Source organism: Mesoplodon mirus, assembly GCF_964341445.2.
Source record: "Mesoplodon mirus genome assembly, chromosome: X".
Lineage (NCBI taxonomy): Eukaryota > Metazoa > Chordata > Mammalia > Artiodactyla > Ziphiidae > Mesoplodon > Mesoplodon mirus.
Genome location: NC_138981.1, coordinates 48,719,453 through 48,743,264, shown reverse-complemented (window position 1 = coordinate 48,743,264; position 23,812 = coordinate 48,719,453). Strand labels below are relative to the sequence as shown.

At 37.7% G+C, this 23,812-nt stretch overlaps 1 protein-coding gene across 4 annotated transcripts in view; it reads left to right on the top strand.

Moving 5' to 3' along the window:
- The window catches only part of WNK3 (WNK lysine deficient protein kinase 3), a gene marked incomplete at both ends in the record, with an annotated part of 135,730 nt that overhangs the window by 38,486 nt on the left and 73,432 nt on the right, over positions 1–23,812 (top strand). Inside the window, one exon of one of the 4 annotated variants that reach the window (XM_082609080.1) lies at positions 1,695–1,877. The exons of the other annotated variants lie outside the window; for them this stretch is intronic. Within the exon in view, the coding sequence (XP_082465206.1) occupies positions 1,695–1,877 (183 nt within the window). The remainder of the gene's footprint in view (positions 1–1,694; positions 1,878–23,812) is intronic. 4 annotated transcript variants of the gene reach the window in all.

Sequence of the window (23,812 nt, the reverse complement as noted above, 5' to 3'; positions counted from 1 at the left end):
CTCTTTGGGAATGAGTTGGTCTGAGCTCCTAGGCATTCTCTGTATATGATTTAGTTAGCAGCTGGTGATCTGTTGCTTTTAAGAGATTGGTATATAGTCAGTCATAGTTCATCAACAAACTTTTAATGACTATCATCTCTGGGGATATAAAATGAGATAAAATATGGTCCTTGCCCTGAAGAACTCACAGACTTGTAGGGGAAAACATACATGTACTTGACAAATGCCAGATGCATTTAAAATCTGCTGGGGGTATATTTAATCTGATATGGTTGACAGTGCATGGTGTTTGGCTAGTATTTGTAGCTTATATGGTATATGTTCATACCTGAGCTCATGTTGTGGTTGGATTTATCTCTTTTTAAGACTATAATGGGAAGTGTGTTGGATGGATGCTTAAATTAACTTAGGTTCAACCACGTAAATATACAGGTATGTGAATTTTGAAATGTGTTTCCAAAATTTTTAAAGGAAGTTTAAAAAATTTATGAAAGTGTTATTTACCTATTTAAAATAAAGCCTATAAAGTTATAAAGAAGACAGTGAAAATCACCTACTATCTCTCCAGCTAGAAATAAATTATTGTTTACATTTGGTGGTAGAGACTCTAGATTTGTCTTTTTTTCTATGTATACATATATAACTTTGTTTATATATACATATGTATATCACATACATACTATTTTGTAGCCTGCCTTTTCCACCTAATATATAGAATCCACATAAGCAAGCACTTTAACCAGTGGGGGGTCTTTTTATGAATGTGGTGTTTCAAGTTCTAGGAATTATTACAGCCAGCCTATATGTATTCAGCCAACTCACACCTGTCCTCTTGAGAGAGCTTCTCTGTTCCCTTTAACTATGATATTGAAATCCTTTTGAACTTCCACTGTCTGGTGTGTGAAGGTGTCAGATTCAATTACTCTGAATTTCTGCCAGTGTTTGAATGAGTTATGTGGCAAGTGCAATAAATGAGAAGCCATGAGCAATATGTTGCTTGGGGACTGGTCTCAGCCCCTTAGTGTATTCAATTAGCATTTACTCATGGTATTAGGATTTTTATAGGACTAATGCTATACCCAGCACCTTTTTGATAACTTTCTGAAAAATTTTTTTAATTTATTTTTGGCTGCTTTGGGTCTTCATTGCTGTGCATGGGCTTTCGCTAGTTGTGGTGAGTGGGGGCTACTCTTTGTTACTGTGTGTGGGCTTCTCAATAAGGTGGCTTCTCTTGTTGTGGAGCATGGGCTCTAGGCATGCGGGCTTCAGTAGTTGTGGTGCACGGGCTCTAGAGCACAGGCTCAGTAGTTCTGGCACACGGGCTTAGTTGCTCCGCAGCATGTGGGATCCTCCCGGACCAGGGATTGAACCCGTGTCCCCTGCATTGGCAGGTGGATTCTTAACCACTGCACCACCAGGGAAGTCCCTGAAATTTTTACAGCATAGCATTATTTTATCTATCATTCTGTCTGGGACCATTAAAATGGGCATGGTATATGCATTTATTTTTTTTAATAAAAAAAATTTTTTTGGCTTCACTGTGCAGCTTGCAGGATCTTAGTTCCCCAACCAGGGATCGAACCTGGGCCCCTGGCAGTGAGAGCACTAAGCCCTAACCAGTGGACGCCAGGGAATTCCCATGGTATATGCGTTTATAATTTGAATTTTCCTTGCACCAGCATTAGGAACTATAGCTGACCTTTGGAGCAGATGGACAAATTTCAGCTCAACCTATGACTTTAGACTTGTCAGTTACTGGAGCTCCACAACCAGTCTTTTCTGTAGTTTCTCCTCAGATATTGCTTGCTTCACAAATGACTTCCCAGGATCCAACAGTTGGTCTTCAACTTGAGCCTGACCCTAGAAATGGGAATCAGGCATTAACCAAATTACCAAATGCCAATCAAATTTCTAGTTTCTTGTCAGTTAATCACCCTCAAGCTTTGTTGAATCATTCTTTTGCCCAACATGTGAGCAGTGCACAGAATGCTGCTGGTACAGCTCAGCTCCCTTCTAATTCCACTGGGGGACATTCGGGGGCCCATCACCCTTCACAAAAGATACATTCAGTATCCCAGCCATACTCAGTGATACATCAGGAGTCTATAATTCCCTGTTCTTCAGTGCCACAAAGCCAGACTGTGCATTTGAAGAAGCCTTGTTTCCAAGCCTCTATTCAGCAGTAGCCATTAATTTTACAACCTAAGATTATGGCATCACCACAGAAAAATGTTCAGCAGGATTGTACTATGAAAATCTGAAACTCATGTAAGTCAGCAGCAGTCAAAGGGTTGTATTGAAAGTGTGATTCAGTCCCTGGAACAGCCATTTTATTCTGTTCAACACACTTATTCAGGACCACCTGCAGAACTGCCATCCTTCCCATTGAAGGCTCTTGAGTAGCTGCCCTTTGTGATACTTCCCCAGGAATAAGCTTCTTACCCATCACAGCCACTCACCCAATGAAGGCTCCAGCACAGCCTGTTTATTCACTGCCAGCCCCAGAGCATCCTCTTTACACTGTACAACCACTGATATCACAGCCAACCTATTCTACACTGCTTCTTCTTAACCAGTCCCACCTGTGGCACAGCCCTCTTATTTGGTCCTGGCCTAGAGGCAGCCTGTTTATACAGTGCAACCTCTAGTTCGGTCACCTTTTCCAGACCAGCCAGGATGTATAATCCAAGCAGCTTACCCTGTGCAACCTGTGGAACAGCCTGCTTACCAGGCACTTGAGTATGTCCCTTATTCAGGACATGCTGTTTACACCATCCAGACAACTGAACAGGCAACCTTCATAACCTAGCAAGTATACACAGTAAACCCTTCTGATAGCAGGCAAGTACATATTACAAACTCTGCAGATCAGGACTTATACTTAGTACCACTTTATGTAGCACAGACTTCTGAGCAACAAGCCTATTTAACACAACCCCAAGGTTCTTCAGCCTTGGAACAAAAGACATAAGACATTTAACATTATTTATCATTAACCTTAGATACACAAACACATTCTATTGAGCCTTTATTTAATGTGCAGAATTCAGCATTTCTATCCTAAGCAGATGTCAGTTTTGGGTACCAGCAGCTAAAAGCCCAGTCAGCGTTACATCTCAGATGGCTGTGGAAGGACAGCTTCAACACCGTGCACAAATGTCCTTCATTCAGCAGCCCTCCTCAAAGGCCCAGATCCAGCCCCCACACTTCTCTGCACAGCTTTCCCAATCACATGTAACACGAAGCCAGGTTTCTCACTCAGCTTTCATTCATCATCAGCAGATGACTCATTCGTCTCATAGGCAAGCACAGAAAAGCCATCAGTTGTCCACTCAAGAAGGTCCCATAAATCAACAGCAGTCTTTATATAGCCAACATGCTGCTTTCCAGCAGCAGGTACCTCATTCACAGGCAACTAACCACATTCAGCCATTACAGGTATTCCAAAGGCCATTACAAACATGGTCCAGATTACACCTCCTTTGCAAGAACACTTGCAACTAGCGGCAGTGGAACAACAATACGTAATACAGCCTTTTAGAGCATCCTCAAGTGCTTCAGGCATTAGACAGCAGTCAAACCTTTCCCCTGCAATGAAACCTAGCACAGCACCAGCCAGCATGCATTCAGCAGCAGTCTGCTGTCCAGACACAGTGGCAGTCATCTTCTAGCTTAGCGCTTGTTTGTGGGTCATCAGAAGCACAATTAAAACCACAGACCCTCATCCAAGCTCTGGGATAGCCCTTACAAATCAGCCATCTTCTGTTCATCGGTTGCTACTTAGTATTCCAGTACAGGCTTCTACTACCTCTCAGAGCATTTCTGTGTTACAGACACAGCAGTATTTGCAAGGCCAAGAAATTCCAAAGGTAAGTCTTCCTGGGGGAAAAATATAGATGATTGTGAATTTTCTGTAATGTTCAAGGGTCAAGGAGATAGTGAGCTATAGTAGAAATGGCACCAGACTGGAAGTCACAATCCTTGTTCCTGCCTTTTTTCCTTACTCACTGGGTAGCTTTGATTCGAGTCTTTTTGGAGTTTCCTCATCTGTAAGGTAAAGGGGTAGACTAGATGATGCTAACAAAAAATATTTGAGCACCTACTTGGGGTATATCAGTGAACAAAAGACAAAAATCCCTTGTCATTGAGTTTTGTTGCCTAATGTGGGTAGACTGTCATTAACCATAATAGTATAAAAAGTAAATTATATAATACAGTACAGGGAGATTGGGGGAGATGTGGAGCAGGGTAAGGAGGAAAGTGGGTTGCAATTCTAAATAAGGTGGAGATCAGGGTAGGCCTCATTGAGAAGGTTGACAATTGAGCACACACTTGAAGGAGATGAGAGAGTCCATAGCGCACATTTCAGGTAGAGGGAATAACCAGTGCAAGGGCTTTGAGGGAGGAGTGGGTCTGGCATGTTCGAAGAACAGCAAGAAGGCCTGTTAGTCCTAGTATGTTACAAGCCTATGGCTATCTTACTGTTCTACATTTATAATAAAGCATTTGCCTTCATGAGATGATAATAATGAACACTATTGAGTGATTCTTAGGTGATAAATACTATTCTAATGGCTTTATGTGTACTATCCTCACAACAACCCTATGAATAGTAGCTGTCATTAGGAGTAACTGAGGTTCAGAGAGGTTAAATAACTTTCCCAGTGTCATACGGGAGGGCCAGGATTTGAACCCAGACTACCTGGCTGCAGAGGTTGTGCCCTTAATCATTACACTATTTGTCCTCTTTGTAAGATAGCTATCCTCCCTGCCAAAATTTGAGAAAAAGAACATGATGACTTCAGTGAGATGTAGTTAACTCAGGAGTTTGATTGAATTAATTAAAGGAAGGAACTGAGAATCCAGTTTATTTTTTTTTCTCTTCTGTTCTGCTTCAGGTATCTCTAAAGACTCTGAATTTATTGAGTTTGGCTAATAAAATGTATGAGGTCCTTAGATAATAGGTGTGCTATGCAGGAAGAGTATTTTAGTGGTGATATTACTATTCCAAACAGCTATGATCTCAAGTATTGTGTTTTATAAAATTCCCTCTTCATCAAGGGCATAAATTATAATGAATTCTGATATGTGCACTCTGACTCCTAACAGGAATGATCAAGGATTAATAAAGATATTTAGAGTTGAAGTTTCTTCAGACAAAGCATGCTATTCCGATATTTATTTCTTTAGAATCAATTTCTTCACAAGGTATTTCAGAATGGAATGTTCATTTCTGTGGGCAAGTGTTGTATACTTTCCTTTCCTAATTAAAAAAATTTCCCCCAACATTTTTTATGGCTGAGTAATATTCCATTGTATATCTATACCACATCTTCTTTTATTATTATTTATTTATTTATTTAACATCTTTATTGGAGTGTAATTGCTTTACAATGGTGTGTCAGTTTCTGCTTTATAACAAAGTGAATCAGCTATACATATACATATATCCCCATATCTCCTCCCTCTTGCGTCTCCCTCCCAGCCTCCCTATCCCACCCCTCTAGGTGGTCACAAAGCACCGAGCTGATCTCCCTGTGCTATGTGGCTGCTTCCCACTAGGTATCTATTTTACATTTGGTAGTGTATATATGTCCATGCCACTCTCTCACTTCGTCTCAGCTTACCCTTCTCCCTCCCCGTGTCCTCAAGTCCATTCTCTACATCAGCGTCTTTATTCCTGTCGTGCCCCTAGGTTCTTCAGAACCATTTTTTTTCTTTTAGATTCCATATATATGTGTTAGCATACGGTATTTGTTTTTCTCTTTCTAACTTACTTCACTCTGTATGACAGTCTCTAGGTCCATCCACCTCACTACAAATAACTCAATTCCGTTTCTTTTTATGGCTGAGTAATATTCCATTGTATATATGTGCTACATCTTCTTTATCCATTCATCTGTTGATGGACACTTAGGTTGCTTCCATGTCCTGGCTATTGTAAATAGAGCTGCAGTGAACATTGTGGTACATGACTCTTTCTGAATTATGGTTTTCTCAGGGGATATGCCCAGTAGTTTCCCCCAACATTTTATTAAGAAAAATTTCAAAGTTACAGAAAAGTTGATAAAAAGTAAGTGAACACCCATATACCTACCAACTAGATTCTGCAGTTAACTTTTGCTGTATTTGCTCTATCACATATTTATCCACCCCTTTATCCATTTATTAGCCCATCTTATTTTTCTGGTCATTTCAAAATTAAAGTTGCTGATATTAGTATACTTCATCCATTAACACTTAAGCATGCATATCATTGACTAGAACTCAGTATTTGTTTATATTTTTTTAGTTTAAATTTATGTTCTGTAAAATGCACAGATCATAATTCAGTGAGTTTTGACAAATGCTTACACCTGTGTAACCCAAACCATTATCAAAATATAAAACAGATGTTGGCAAAGGTCTAGATAGTAACTATTTTAGGCTTTGTGGGCTATGTAGTCTCTGTTGCATTTACTCAACTCTGCTATTGCATGCATGAAAACAGCCATAGACAATATGTAAATTATTTGGCATGGCTGTGTTCCAATACAACTTTATTCACAAAAATGGTTGGCACACCAGATTTGGCCTGTAGGCTCTAGGTTGCCCACATAATAAAGAATATTGCCATTACTGCAGAAAGTTCCTTTATGCCCCTTCCCAGTCAGTGACCCCCACCCCACCAGAGGTGACAACTGTTGATTTTTTTTCATCATAGATTAATTTATCCTGTTCTGTGTTTTTTAAATTTTTATTTATTTGTGTTTTTTTGACTGTGTACTGTACAGCTTGCGGGATCTTAGTTCCTCAACCAGGGATTGAATCCAGGCCCTTGGCAGTGAAAGCTTGGAGTCCTAACCACTGGACAACCAGGGATAAACATAGAGAAAGAGAGAGAGAGTAACCACTAAGTAAAGTACAGCCCAATATACTCAAAACAGTATAAATAAAACAAGAAGGAATCTTAAAAAATTTGCAAGTAACCCACAGGAAGGCAAGAAAAGAGAAACAGAGGAAAGACAACCATAGGGAAAAAGCAAATACTAAAATGGCGGACTCGGGACTTCCCTGGTGGTCCAGTGGTTATGAATCCGCCTTCCAGTGCAGGGGACACAGGTTCGATCCCTGGTCAGGGAACTAAGATCCTACATGTGGCAGGGCAACTAGAGGGCCCACGCACCCGGGAACTGGCTCACAACTAGAGAAGCCCGCACACTACAACAAAAAGATCCTGCGTGCCGCAACTAAGACCCAACACAACCAAAAATAAAATAAATATTTTTAAAAAATAAAATGGCAGACTTAAGTCCTAAGACTTAAGTGCTTTGCTGCTGCTTCCCAACAGCCAACTGTTTTACATTCGGTAGTATATATATGTTGTCTTGATCATATTTAAATCTTCTATTTTAGTAGGCACTTGCCCTGTTAAGTTTAGCCTGTAGATTCTATCCTACTTTTGCGAGCTGTATGTAGTTCCAATGATAATTTAGTTTTCTGAGCTCTTGTAATGCTATTCTGGTCTGCTTGGTCTTCTGGTTCTGGTTGAGCTCTTGCTGGGTTTCCATCGGTGCTACCTGCAGGAGTGGAAGGTGCTTCTTTGGGCTGCCAAGTGTTAGATTTGGGGAGTGGAGGATACTGGACCCATAGGACAGAGAGCATTTTCCCTGGCCTCTTTCCTGGCCATCTGATGCTGTTACCCTTAATACTCGATCTCTGCCAGTGCCACTGGGGTACGGAAGTACTTACCTGGCCACTGTTTACTGCTGAGTAGAAGGTCAGGAGTTGTGAGGTCTGCATGGCTCTCTGCCACAGGGTAGAGGGCTGAGACATAATGCCCTCTGTTGCCTTCTGCCGTTGGGTGAAGGGTCAGGAGACTCATGGCCTGGATCTTTTTCTGTTGCGTGGTGAAGCACCAGGAGCTTCTTGGGTCTTGAAGGCTCTGTACTACCAGTCACCTTCCTCTGTCTCTTCAGTCTTGTAAGAATGTGGGTTTTCTTCTGAGTTTTAGCTGCTGTGGGGCTTGCCCCCAGATGAAAAGCCATAAAAATAGCAAACTCATCTACTATCCTTCCTTTCTTCCAAGTGTTGCCTTCCTACCAGTTTCTACCTGCTTTTGATTGCTGTCTTATGCTTTCAGACAGTTGTTTTTTTACATTTGTCCAGCACTTTTTGTTGATATCTCTGCATGTGGGGTTTGGTCTGATGGGACCATTACCAGAAGTATAACCTCTGTTTCCTAATTTTTTATCACTGCAAAATATCACCTCTCACTTAATTGAGGTAACCACTATATGCCCATCCGTAAACCTCTAAGAGTTGATGACAAAGGGATGGAGTGAATTTCTGATGTTTGGGGTTTTTTTATTGCCAAGGCACAGGGGAAAGGGATCTTCATCCTGGTCAAATAGCAAGCTGTGCTTATATTTTGTGTCTTTCTCCCCAATAAAACTGAAATTCTTTGTGGCAGAGATCTGTAGCCCAATTTATCTCTGTATTCCTAGCACCTAGCACAGTGTTTGTTACAATAGTTGCTTGTTATATGTCTGTTGAATAATCAATAAGAATGACTATAGATATCTCTATCAGCCTGCTCTCAATGGGAGAGGATTCTTTGTTGATCTTTATCATTCTTGTTGCCTAATCAGGACTTACAAATTGATAATGAACTTGTGTTTGTTTGTGGACAACCTAAGATCTGTTTTCTGTTTTCTATATTAATTTCAAAAAATGTGATATTTGAACAAATAAGACTGTGATACGTTTCACAATATCCATAGCTGGTTAAATCTACTTTGTCTTCTTTTTAACATTGAAGTATAGTTGATTTACAATATTAGTTTCAGGTGTACAACATAGTGATTCAATTTTTTATAGATTATATTCCATTTACCAAAGATTTGTTCTTATTTCTCCATTTTATTTCCCCATGTATCAATGAACAAGGGTATATAAGAGACAGGAAGTGAATCATGAGTTCAGATGTGCCAATTGTGGTTTTGATTGTTTTATCAAATAATATGGAAAACCACTTATCCGATTTTTATCTACTGCTGAGGTTAGCGTTTCTTACCTCTTGTAGTGTGATGTGTTAGTACTAGTGCATTAGTACTTTTGGTGGTTGAGATTGGTTCCTTTTCAGTTGACATTGTGGTCTAATCAAACATCTGTTTAGATGGTTTCAATTTTCAGCTCCTGGAGATAAATATGAAACCTCAGCATTTTGTATGCAGTTGCATCCCTACTCATCACAGTGTTTGAATATCACTTTGATTCTCAACCACAATATTTGCATTATATTTTCTTAAAATTTTTTTTCTGCTTACTTAATTACATAAGTAGTATGCCAATATAAATTCCTGGTGAAAAATTTAAAACAATGCCGAGAAGTCTCATTTAACCCCACCCCTCTCTTTGTCCTTTTCCTTTCTGTTATTAGTTTGGTGTGTATCATTCTAGGTCTTTTTCGGTGTAATTACATGCATATATGTACCCTTAGCCCAAATACAGCATTGTTTTCTGGTTTGTTTTATTACTTTAAGCACATAAAGGAGATCCTACCATATGTGTCACTTTGTAAATTTTTTTACTCAGTTATGTGTTCTAGAAATATATCTGTGTTATTACAAATAGATGTACTTGATTTTATTTAATTGCCCCATAGTATTCCATAGTAAGACTACACTGCAGTTTATTTAGCTATTCCTCCTACCACTGGACATTTTGGCTGTTTCCAGTTTTTCACTGTTTTAACTAGTGTTAAAATGAACAAAATAGATCATGCTAGAGGAGACACTGGGGCAAAATTACTGGACCATAAATTCTACACATTTTTTACTTTAATATATATTGCCACATTACTTTCCCAAGGGACTGGACCAATTTAAATTCTCATCAGCCAGTGGTACAGTCTTACTGTCAATATTTGATAGTACCAGATATTTTTTGCTAGGCTGGTAAGTGAAAACTAATATATTATTTTAATTTCTATTCCCTTGATTACTAGAAATGTTGAGCATGTCTTCATACGTTTATTTATTTTTAAATTTTTATTTTGAAATGATTTTAGACTCACGTAGAGGTTGCCAAAATTGTACAGAGTTCCTGCGTACCCTTCTCTCAGCTTTCCCCAATATTAACATCTTATATTACCGTAGTACAATCATCAAAACCAGGAAATTGACAATGGTATGATCCTGTTAACTACAAAACTTGTTTGGATTTCACCAGTTTTCACATGCCCTCACTTATTTTGTGTGTATCTGTAGTTCCATGAATTTACTTCATGTATAGACTTGTATAAAACAATCACCACCATCAGGATGCAGAACAGATCCATCACCTAAAAAACTGCTTTGAGCTGTGCACTTATAGTCACACCCTCCCCCTACCTCTAACCCCTGGCAATCACTGATCTGTTCTCCATCACCATCATATCAAGAATGTTATATAAATAGAATCATACGATATGTAACCTTTTGAGATTAACTTGAGGTCCATTTATGTTGTTGCATGTATCAGTAGTTGCTTATTTTTATTATTGAATAGTATTCAGTTGTATGTATAGTTGTTTATGTCTTCATTTGTTTATTGAATACTCATTTTTCTTCTTTGCAAATACTATTTATATTCTTTGCTCATTTGCCTGTTGAGGTCTTCCTCTTTCTTTCTTTGTTTTCTTTATACATTCTGATACTAATCCTTTGTTAAATGTATTGCAAACTTTCTACCAGTGTGTCCTAATTAGCTTGTAGTATCCTTTGTGACACAGAAAGTTTTTATACTTTATAAGGTCAAATGTGTTTTTGGTTTTCTTTTGGTTTTAGATTTTGTGTCTTGCTTAGCAAGGCTCATGAGCATAAAATATTCTTCTGTATTTTCTTCTGATACTTAAAAAATTTTGTCTTTGTCTAGTTCTGTATTCTGTTTGGATTTTATTTTATTGGGGACTGTGTGAGGTAGAGATCTAATTGTATTTTCTCAAAATGCATAAACATTTGTCCAAACACATTTATTAATAAACAGTCCATCATTTCCACGCTGATCTGAAATGGTATCTTTATCATATCTGAACTTATTATACATATTTGAATCATTTCTCAACTCTTTGTTTTGTTCCTTTGATCTATATCTATTCTTATACAATACTTGTGTTTTGATTAATTTATCTTTTTAATAAGAAGTTTAAAATTATTACATTGATTTCCTCTTAAATAAAATTTATTTAAAATGATTATTAATTTTGAATTAGATAGATTTTTATTGTTAATTTCTATATTTATGGCATTATAATCAGACTATGGCTGATTTTTGGAATTTGATGTTTTTGTGCATTATTTGCCAAAGATTTATATTTTCTATTCTGGGAGGAGCATTCCAAGTTCTTTATATGTTTGTTATGTCATGGTTCTTAATTATAATATTCAAATTCAATGTATTCTTACTTTTTTTGGTCCAGTTTTTCTTCCACTTTTTGAGAAAAATGTGTTGAAGTATCCTACTATAATTGGGACTTTCTCCATTTCTTCTTATTGTAGGGCCTTAATGCCTTAATTCTATGTTTCCGTATACTGAAAGAACTTTCTTCTGTTTGTTGCCAAAATTCATTTGATGGCAAACCTGACCTGAATTGATGCCTACTGATACATATATTTTTCTTTTTAAAGCAGGTGCATTCTTTTATATTAAGGATTACAAAATTGGTATGTGTAAGAACTCCCTGTGGAACAAGATTAAATATTGCTAAAATATTTCAATAGTTAATCTGCATTCTTGACTTAAAATATTTATAATGCAATATTTATATTGAAAAACAATTATAAAAATATATAATGCAAAAATATTTATAATACAAGGAAGACCCATATACCATCACCCAACTTAAGAAATAAAAAAAATCAATGCATTTGCAGTCTCCTGGAAACCGTTATTTTTTTTTTTTTTACAAGACTTAAAACTTCATGTAAAGGGTATCCTAGCATATGCATTCTTCTTCAATTTTTAAAAAAAATCAACATTGTCTATAAGATTAATTAAGCTACATGTTGATATATATAGCTCTAGTTCAGTCATTTTCCCTTTCTCCTGTTGATGTACAATTGAGTTCTTTCCATTAATTTGCTTATTCCCACATTCCTGGCCCATTCTTTGGGATAGAGTATGTATTATTAATTTTAATGGTTGCTAAATCTGCTCCCATGTGTAGCCTTTTTTTTTTCTCGTTGTTACCTTACATTTAAAAATGAAGGTCTGATTGATCAGCATTGGTAGCTGATTTGGGCTTCCTTTCCTTAATTAAAGTGTGTAAACTTTGTGACTTGTAGCTTATGAATGCCTCACCTCACATCTCAAGAATGCCTGCAGTAGCAGTGAAATCTTTTGTAGTCAGCTGTTCTGTGCGGGGTGTTTAAAGGGATGTTCCTGAAGCCTCTCAGTTTCTTCATTTTTAACTACTCTCCAAAGATGATTTCTTCTAAATATATGAATCCTCTCCATAATAGCAAAAGAAAAAAATTCTTGTTCAGGATCTAATGCAGGATAACTGGTTGCATTTTATTGTTATGCTTCTTTAATAGTTTCTTCTAATCTGGAACAATTTTTTACTCTGTCTTTCATGACCTTGACGTTTTTGATGAGTATAGGTCAGTTATTTTGTAGAATTTCATTAAAAATGGGTTGGTCTGATGTTTCCCTGTGATTGGATTCAGGTTAATGCATTTGTGGCAGGAATACTGTAACAGTGATGTTGTGTCCTTTTCATTGTATCATATCAGGAGGCACATGGTGTCCATTGTTTTATTATTGGTGATGTTAATTTTGATCACTGGGCTAAGGCAGTATCTACCACGTTTTTCCATTGAGAAGTTATCATTTATTACTTTGTAATTAGGTAATTTGTAGGGAGTTACTTTGAGACGCTGTTTATTGTAAGACTTTTACTCACCGTTTTAGCAGCCATTGAAGAACTTCTTACCAGTAACAATCACAATGGTGATTGCCAAATGGTGATTTTTGGATTTTGTATATATTATTTGGATTACAGCTTTCCATTCTTACCCATTTACCTATTAATTCATTTATTTAAATACAACAGTATGGAGTTTAATTTTCTTCTATGGGTTATAATCAAATAGTATCATTTTTTTTATTTTTTATTTTATTTATTTATTTATTTTTGCGGTACGCGGGCCTCTCACTGCTGCGGCCTCTCCCATTGCGGAGCACAGGCTCCGGACGCGCAGGCTCAGCGGCCATGGCTCATGGGCCCAGCCGCTCCGCGGCATATGGGATCCTCCCGGACCAGGGCACGAACCCGTATCCCCTGCATCGGCAGTCGGACTCTCAACCACTGCACCACCAGGGAGGCCCTATTTTATTTTTTTAAAACATTTTTATTGGAGTATATTTGCTTTACAATGGTGTGTTAGTTTCTGCTCTATAACAAAGAGAATCAGTTATACATATACATATGTCCCCATATCTCTTCCCTCTTGCATCTCCCTCCCTCCCACCCTCCCTATCCCACCCTTCTAGGTGGCCACAAAGCACCGAGCTGATCTCCCTGTGCTAAGTGGTTGCTTCCCACTAGCTATCTATTTTACATTTGGTAGTGTATATATGTCCATGTCACTCACTCACTTTGGCCCAGCTTACCCGTCCCTCTCCCCATGTCCTCAAGTCCAGTCTCTACGTCTGTGTCTTTATTCCTTTCCTGCCCCTGGGTTCCTCAGAACCTTTTTTTTTTAAAATTCCATATATATGTGTTAGCATATGGTATTTGTTTTTCTCTTTCTGACTTACTTCACTCTGTTTGACAGAATCTAGGTCCATCCACCTAACTACAAACAACTCAATTTCATTTCTTTTTATGGCTGAGTAATATTCCATTGTATATATGTGCCACATCTTCTTTATCCATTCATCTGTTGATGGACACATAGATTGCTACTATGTCCTGGCTACTGTAGATACAGGTGCAATGAACATTGTGATACATGACTCTTTTTGAATTATGGTTTTCTCCGGGTATATGCCCAGTAGTGGGATTGCTGGGTCATATGGTAGTTCTATTTGTAGTTTTTTAAGGAACCTCCATACTGTTCTCCATAGTGGCTGTATCAATTTACATTCCCACCAATAGTGCAAGAGGGTTCCCTTTTCTCCACACCCTCTCCAGCATTTATTGTTTCTAGATTTTTTGATGATAGCCATTCTGACCAGTGTGAGATGATATCTCATTGTAGTTTTGCTTTGCATTTCTCTAATGATTAATGACGGTGAGCATTCTTTCATGTGCCTGTTGGAAATCTGTATATCTTCTTTGGAGAAATGTCTATTTAGGTCTTCTGCCCATTTTTGGATTGGGTTCTTTGTTTTTTTTTGATATTGAGCTGCATGAGCTGCTTGTAAATTTTGGAGATTAATCCTTTGTCAGTTGCTTCATTTGCAAGTATTTTCTCCCATTCTGAGGGTCGTCTTATTCGTCTTGTTTATGGTTTCCTTTGCTATGCAAATGCTTTTAAGTTTCATTAGGTCCCATTTGTTTATTTTTGGTTTTATTTCCATTTCTCTAGGAGGTGGGTCAAAAAAGATCTTGCTGTGATTTATGTCATAGAGTGTTCTGCCTATGTTTTCCTCTAAGAGTTTGATAGTTTCTGGCCTTACATTTAGGTCTTTAATCCATTTTGAGCTTATTTTTGTGTATGGTGTTAGGGAGTGATCTAATCTCATACTTTTACATGTACCTGTCCAGTTTCCCCAGCATCACTTATTGAAGAGGCTGTCCTTTCTCCACTGTACATTCCTGCCTCCTTTATCAAAGATAACATGACCATATGTGCATGGGTTTATCTCTGGGCTTTCTATCCTGTTCCATTGATCTATCTTTTGGTTTTTGTGCCAGTACCACACTGTCTTGATTACTGTAGCTTTGTAGTATAGTCTGAAGTCAGGGAGCCTGATTCCTCCAGCTCCGTTTTTCATTCTCAAGATTGCTTTGGCTATTCAGGGTCTTTTGTGTTTCCATACAAATTGTGAAATTTTTTGTTCTAGTTCTGTGAAAAATGCCAGTGGTAGTTTGATAGGGGTTGCATTGAATCTGTAGATTGCTTTGGGTAGTAGAGTCATTTTCACAATGTTGATTCTTCCCATCCAAAACATGGTATATCTCTCCATCTCTTTGTATCATCTTTAATTTCTTTCATCAGTGCCCTATAATTTTCTGCATACAGGTCTTTTGTCTCCTTAGGTAGGTTTATTCCTAGGTATTTTATTCTCTTTGTTGCAATGGGAAATGGGAGTCTTTTCTTAATTTCACTTTCAGATTTTTCATCATTAGTGTATAGGAATGCAAGAGATTTCCGTGCGTTAACTTTGTACCCTGCTACTTTACCAGATTCATTGATTAGCTCTAGTAGTTTACTGGTAGCATCTTTAGGATTCTCTATGTACAGTATCATGTCATCTGTAAACAGTGACAGGTTTACTTCTTCTTTTCCAATTTGGATTCTTTTTATTTCTTTTTCTTCTCTGATTGTTGTGGCTAAAACTTTCAAAACTATGTTGAATAATAGTGGTGCGAGTGGGCAACCTTGTCTTTTTCCTGATCTTAATGGAAATGGTTTCAGTTTTTCACCATTGAGGACGATGTTGGCTGTGGGTTTGTCATATATGGCCTTTATTATGTTGAGGAAAGTTCCCTCTATGCCTACTTTCTGGAGGGTTTTTATCATAAATAGGTGTTGAATTTTCTCAGAAGCTTTCTCTGCATCTATTGAGATGATCATATGGTTTTTGTCCTTCAGTTTGTTAATATGGTGTATCACGTTGATTGATTTGCGTATATTGAAGAATCCTTGCATTCCTGGGATGATCACCACTTGATCATGGTGTATGATCCTTTTAATGTACTGGCTGTTGGATTCTGCTTGCTAGTATTTTGTTGAGGATTTTTGCATCTGTGTTCATCAGTGATCTTGGCCTGTAGTTTTCTTCCTTTGTGACATCCTTGTCTGGTTTTGGTATCAAGGTGATGGTGGCCTCATAGAATGAGTTTGGGAGCGTTCCTCCCTCTGCTATATTTTGGAAGAGTTTGAGAAGGATAGGTGTTAGCTCTTCTCTCAATGTTTCATACAATTCGCCTGTGAAGCCATCTGGTCCTGGGCTTTTATTTGTTGGAAGATTTGTAATCACAGTTTCAATTTCAGTGCTTGTCATTGGTCTGTTCATATTTTCTATTTATTTCTTCCTGGTTCAGTCTCGGAAGGTGGTGCATTTCTAAGAATTTGCCCATTTCTTCCAGGTTGTCCATTTTATTGGCATAGAGCTGCTTGCAGTAATCTCTCATGATCTTTTGTATTTCTGCAGTGTCATTTGTTACTTCTCCTTTTTCATTTCAAATTCTGTTGATTTGAGTCTTCTCCCTTTTTTTCTTGATGAGTCTGGCTAATGATTTATCAATTTTGTTTACCATCTCAAAGAACGACCTTTTAGTTTTCTTGATCTTTGCTATTGTTTTCTTCATTTTTTTTCATTTATTTCTGATCTGGTCATTATGATTTCTTCCCTTCTGCTAACTTAGGGATTTTTTTGGTTCTTCTTTCTCTAATTGCTTTAGGTATAAAGTTAGGTTGTTTATTTGAGATTTTTCTTATTTCTTGAAGTAGGATTGTATTGCTGTCTACTTCCCTCTTAGAACTGCTTTTGCTGCATCCCGTAGGTTTTGGTTTGTCATGTTTTCACTGTCATTTTTTCTAGGTATTTTTTGATTTCCTCTTTGATTTCTTCAGTGATCTCTTGGTTATTTAGTAGTGTATTGTTTAGCCTCTATGTGTTTGTATTTTTTACAGAATTTTCCTGTAATTTATATCTAGTCTGATAGCCTTGTGGTCGGAAAAGATACTTGATACATTTTCAGTTTTCTTAAATTTACCAAGGCTTGATTTGTGACCCAAAATATGATCTATCCTGGAGAATGTTCCATGAGCACTTGAGTAGAAAGTGTATTCTGTTATTTTTGGATGGAATGTCCTATAAATATCAATTAAGTCCATCTTGTTTAATGTATCATTTAAAGCTTGTGTTTCTTATTTATTTTGATTTTGGTTGATCTGTGCATTGGTGAAAGTGGGGAGTTAAAGTCCCCTAGTATGATTGTGTTACTGTCGATTTCCTCTTTTATGGCTGTTAGTATTTGCCCTATGTATTGAGGTGCTCCCCTGTTGGGTGCATAAATATTTACATGTGTTATATCATTTTGGATTGATCCCTTCATCATTATGTAGTGTCCTCGTTTGTCTCTTGTAGTTATGTTTATTTTAAAGTCTATTTTGTCTGATATAAGAATTGCTCCTCCAGGTTTTTTTTGCTTTCCATTTGCATGGAATATCTTTTTCCCTACCCCTAGTTTCAGTCTGTATGTGTCCCTAGGTGTGAAGTGGGTCACTTGTAGATAGCGTATATATGGGTCTTGTTTTTGTATCAATTCAGCCAGTCTATGTCTTTTGACAGGAGCATTTAATCCATTTACATTTAAGGTAATTATTGATATGTATGTTCCTGTTACCTTTTTCTTCATTGTTTTGGGTTTGTTTTTGTATGTATTTTTCTTCTCTTGTGTTTCCTGCCTGGAGAAGTTCCTTTAGCATTTGTTGTAAAGCTGGTTTGGTGGTGCTGAAATCTCTTAACCTTTGCCTGTCTGTAAAGGTTTTAATTTATCTGTTGAATCAAAGTGAGATCCTTGCTGGGGAGAGTAATTGTGGTTGTAGTTTTTCCCCTATCATCACTTTAAATATGTCCTGGCAGTCCCTTCTGGCTTACAGAGTTTCTGCTGTAAGATCAGCTGTTAACTTTATGGGGGTTAACTTGTATATTTGTTGCTTTTCCCGTGCTTCTTTGAATATTTTTTCTTAGTATTTAATTTTTGATAGTTTGATTAATATGTGTTTTGGCGTGTTTCTCCTGAATTTATCTTGTATGGGACTCTTTGGGCTTCCTGGACTTGATTGCCTTTTTCCTTTCCCATATTAGGGAAGTTTTCAACTATAATCTCTTCAAATATTTTCTCATTCCCTTTCATTTTCTCTTCTTCTTCTGGGATCCCTATAATTCAAATGTTGGTGCGTTTAATGTTGTCCCAGAGGTCTCTGAGACTGTCCTCAAATCTTTTCATTCTTTTTTCTATATTCTGCTCTGCCATTGTTATCTTTTGTCTTTTTTCTACTCTGCCATTGTTATTTCCACTATTTTATCTTCCAGGTCACTTATTCATTCTTCTGCCTCAGTTATTCTGCTATTGATTCCTTCTAGAGAATTATTAACTTTATTTATTGTGTTGTTCATCATTGTCTGTTTACTCTTCAGTTCTCCTAGGTCCTTGTTAAACGTTTCTTGTATTTTCTCCATTCCATTTCCAAGATTTTGGATCATCTTTGGTATCATTAGTCTGAATTCTTTTTCGGGTAGACTGCCTATTTTCTGTTCATTTGTTTGGTCTGGTGGGTTTTTACCTTGCTTCTTCACCTTCTGTGTGTTTTTCTGTCTTCTCATTTTGCTTATCTTACTGTGTTTGGGGTCTCCGTTTTGCAGCCTGCAGGTTCATAGTTCCCGTAGTTTTTGGTGTCTGCCCCCAGTGGCTACGTTTGGTTCAGGGGGTTGTGTAGGCTTCCTGGTGGAGGTGGGTGGTGCCTGTGTTCTGGTGGATGAGGCTGGATCTTGTCTTTCTGGTGGGCAGGACCGTGTTCGGTGGTGTGTTTTGGGTGTGTGTGCGACCTTGTTATGATTTTAGGCAACCTCTTTGATAATGGGTGGGGTTGTGTTCCTGTCTTGCTAATTGGTTGGCATGGTGTGTCCCGCACTGGAGCTTGCTGGTCGTTGAGTTATCTGGGTCTTAGCGTTGAGATGGAGATCTTTGGAAGAGCCGGAGGTCTCTGGTGTGCCAGTGTACTGAACTTGGCTCTCCCACCTCAGAGGCACAGTCCTGACACCTGGCTGGAGCACCAAAATCCTGTCAGCCAGAAGGCTTAGAAGAAAAGGGAGAAAAAAAGAAAGAAAGAAAGAAAGAAAAAACAAAAAATAAAATAAAGTTATTAAAATAAAAATTTTTTTAAATTATTAAAAATTAATTAAAAGTGTAAAAGTTATAAGAGAAAAGAAAGAGAGAGCAATCAAGTCAGAACACACATCCAGCAATGATAACAAGTGATATCAATGATAACAATTAGCAAGACAGGAACACAACACCACCCATGCTAAACACTATGCTAAAACAAACAAACAAACAAACAAAAAAGACAGGCAGAACCCAAGTCAAATGGTAAAAGGAAAGCTATACAGACAAAATCACACAAAGAAGCACACCCATACACACTCACAGAAAGAGAAAAAGGAAAAAATATATATATATATGTATCTATGCATAAAAAAAAGGAAGGGAGCAACCAAATTAATAAACAAATCTACCAATGATAATAAACTGTAAATACTAAACTAAGATAAACATAAAACCAGAAACAAATTAGATACAGAAAGCAAACCCCAAGTCTACAGTTGCTTCCAAAGTCTACTGCCTTAGTTTTGGTATGATTCGTTGTCTATTCAGGTATTCCAGAGATGCAGGGTACATCAAGTTGATTGTGTAGGTTTAATCGCTGCTCCCGAGGCTGCTGGGAGAGATTTCCCTTCCTCTTCTTTGTTTGCACAGCTCCTGGGGTTTAGCTTTGGATTTGGCCCTGCCTCTGCATGTAGGTTGCCTGAGGGCGTCTGTTCTTCGCTCAGAGAGGACCCGGTTAAAGTAGCAGCCGATTAGGGGGGCTCTGGCTCACTCAGGCCTCGGGGGAGGGAGGTGTACAGAATGCGGGGTGAGCCTGCGGTGGCAGAAGCCGGTGTACCGTTGCAACATCCTGAAGCGCGCAATGTGTTCTCCCGGGGAAGTTGTCCCTGGATCACGGGACCCTGGCAGTCATTATTTATTTTGATGCACCAGCTATCTCAGATTTGGCTAGTGCGATCCTCTTCAAGCTGGTTCTTTTGTAATTTTGTCAGGTCCCTGTCATGCTTTGAACTTATCTTTATACAAGAAGATGTTCCAGGCGTATTCTGTTATTTCCTGCCCCAGTTTCATAATTGTCTGTGCTCAGTGAGCTCTGCTCGAGAGGGTTTGTTGTAAAGGAGGTACGATATCGTATTTGTAATAGGAATGATTCAGGTGTGAGGGAAAAATTGGTGAGATAGGAGAGAGAAAGGAGAATTACTGGAGTGATATCCTTGAGAAGGTGGGAGGAGATAAAGTTTAGTTTCTAAATAAAGGGGCTAGCCTTAGCATAGGAGCCCAGACAGGTTGTCCATAATAATATGGGTAAAGGCAGAGAGTATGGGTACAGATGCTGTTGGGTGAGTAGATGTGGTAGTGGGAGCTTATGGCAGTTTTCTCCTTGTTGCTTTTTTTATTTTCTCAGTGCAGTAGAAGCAAGGTCATCTGAGCATGAGTTTGGGAAGGGAGTGTGTATTAAAAGTTTGAGGATAGAGGAGAAGGTATAGTTTTCTAGGAGAAGGGTAGAATGAAGGGAAGTAAGATTGCCAGGCAACATTAAGTACCTACTTGAAGTTAATTGTTCTGAAGTTCTTAATCTCTGTTGAATTTGGTGCTTCTCTTCTTCTAAGCCTTGGTGTTTCTCAGGGGTTTGGGTATTCTTGATTTTCTGGTCCTTTGTATTTAAGGATCCTACTCACCTTTGTTTACCGTAGTCTGCCTCCCTCCAGTCTTGGCAGAGGAGGGGCAGGTTATCGAGGGAGCATATTTTCTTCAGTTGCCACCTGTAGATCTGTCCTTCCTCCCAGGCTACAGCTTGAGTTTTTTGGGCAAATTTCATTGCTGCTCACCACTTAGCACAACAGGGGGTTGGGGATGGATAGAATTGTCCAGTTGCTCTTCATTTACCTTCCCATTTAATGAATTGATGAATTCCTCAAGGCCACCTCATGCTTCTGGTGTCTGCTGAGTAGGTTTGGTGCTTCCCAAATCACTCCTAACTTTGTAGTAGTTTTCTCCTATATATATGTGTTTGAAGCTTTGGTTTCCGTAGATTCTGTTTCCCTATGGATGTGATCTATTGGTTTCTGTTCCTTTGGAGATTCTCCACCATTTACGATCTGTGGATGGCCCTCTTTTTTAGTTTTTCTGAGATGTTATGACTTTATTCTAGTTTTTTAAAAACATCATTTCTGTTGCTTTTCAGAGTGGATGTATGTGTTCATTGTTACTGTATTGAATCAGTCTCTTAGAATTTTTTATGTGCATGAGTAATGTGGATTAACATTTTAAGGGAAAGGTCACTTTGTGATTTTTTTTGTTGTAAACATTTATCATTGACAGCTACTAGCAGGGGTTTCATTCAGGTTTTGTTGATTTTTTTTTTAAATGCAGTGACAGGATTGGCCAGATTTCAGACTTTGAATGCATCAGGAGTCATTGAAATGATACCATGTATTAATTGTTTTCACAGATAAATCTACGTGTTAGCATATCTGAGTTGTGTATTTGTAAGATTACTCTGGAAGTTGTGATTCTTATTAGCATTTCCTCTTTTACTACTGTTTCATAGCTGATCTTAATGAAGTCATTATAATTTTCAGCTCTGGTTTCTTAATCAGTGAAATAATATATTTGTTTCAGTCTTCAGTCAGGTGATTTTAATTCTAACCATAGTATGTTTAAGACCCATAAAGATAGTTACTGAAGGTATCAGTGCCTTTGAGATGTTTACTTTCTCTTTTGTTATACTTCTATTCTTCTAGCGCTTTCAGGATAGCATAGAAAGTATATGAGGAATGGATTCTGGTTAATGTGTATGATGCTGATCTTAACTGGGAAAAGATTCTCCAGTGTTCGGTTTGTTCAGAAACATCCATGGGCCTACTGTGTATGAATATGATTAAAACAATCAACAAGTTTATTCTGGTAGAGACAGTTTTAATATGTTATGTAATCAGTTTCTAAGGTATTCGAAAGAATAAATCTTATAGTTAGGGAGCTGACATTGAGGACCTACTATGTATCAAGCAGTGTCACCTCATTAAATCTATTCATTGTAACTTCCACTATAAAGAAGTTAATTCCATTAAATAAAATGTTTGTGTAAAAATTGATAATTAAAGTTATTTCTTTCCCTGGAGAGAGAGATTGTGGCTTCCAGGGTATCAGACCATTTATATAAAAACGGTATTTAGCGCAATGTTGTATTTATGTGAAATTACTTTCCTCTAATTGAAGGGAAATTGGTCTAAACAGTGGGTGTATTTGCTGAACATTGTCAAAAAAATGTTCCCAAAAGGCACATATTGCTTAGTATATCTTCATAATGTTGAAACTTGTAATGTTGAGGACATTAGTCATTTGGATTGATTTACAGCCACATTATTCAGCCTTTGCCCTTTTTTAATGTAAATTAGTTGGAAATATTGAGGATTTTGAAGTGATGGGAACCTTTCAGGTTGATCTCATTCTCCAGGAAGGAACCATCCTATGAAATAGCAGCACCGTCGAAATCTTCGATTTCGGAGGTTGGTGGAAAGAGCTGAGAGGCTGGTTATCTGTAGATTACTATTATATAAGGTATTTAAGGAAAAGGCAGACTACTGTTTTGGGGGGATAGCAATTATGAAAGTTTATCATACTATGCATGTTATGTTTTCAGTTTTTTTGTTTGTTTGTTTGTTTGCAGTACGCAGGCCTCTCACTGTTGTGGCCTCTCCCGTTGTGGAGCACAAGCTCCGGATGCGCAGGCTCAGTGGCCATGGCTCACGGGCCTAGCCGCTCCGTGGCATGTGGGATCTTCCCGGACCGGGGCACGAACCCATGTCCCCTGCATTGGCAGGTGGATTCTTAACCACTGCGCCACCAGGGAAGTCTGAAAATAGCTTTTCAAAAGTAACTTTTATTCTTATAAATACTCTTGAAAATACAGAAATGTATAAAGAAAGTAAAATTAACCTGTTATCCCACCTCTGAGAAATTAAAACCTTTGAAAATTTTCAGACATTTCTCTATGCATACACATTTTTTAGTATTTATTTTATCACAATTGGATCATACCAGCTTTTTAAAAGATTTCTGTTTTTTAAATTGAATTATATAAGGCATATATACATTGAAGTATCCAAATCTTAAATGTGCAGCTTGATGAGTTTTTACATATGTATTCCTCTGTGAAATGCAAATGAAGATATAGAGCATTTCCAGCTCCCTAGAAGGTTCACTGACATTCATCCACATTGTTGCATGTGTCAGTAGTTCGTTTCATTTTTTTTGCTATGAGTTGTTCAGTTGTAGAATATACCACAGTTCAGTTATCCATTCTGTTGATGTATATTAAGATGGGGATTGACATATATATACTAATATGTATAAAGTGGATAACTAATAAGAACCTGCTGTATAAAAAAATAAAATTAAAAAAAAGATTTGTTCCAGCTTTTGGTTCTTATAAAATAAAGCTACTGTGAATGCTCCTGTATGTTTTATAGACACACCTGTAGACACCTGCATTGATTTCTCTTGTGTATGTACCTAGGAGTGGGATTGCTGGGTCACAGGATAAAGGTATGTTTAGCTATACTAAATAATGCCAGACAGTTTTCCAAAGTAGTGGTCCAAAATGCATTCTCAGCAGCAATGTTAGAGAGTTCCAGTTATTCCACATCCTTGTCACACTTAGTATTATGTGTCCTTTAAATTTTAGCTGTTCAGATGGATGTGATGTGGTATATATTGTGATTTTAACTTGCGTTTCCCTGATAAGTAATGATATTGAGCATCTTTTCATGTAATTATTAT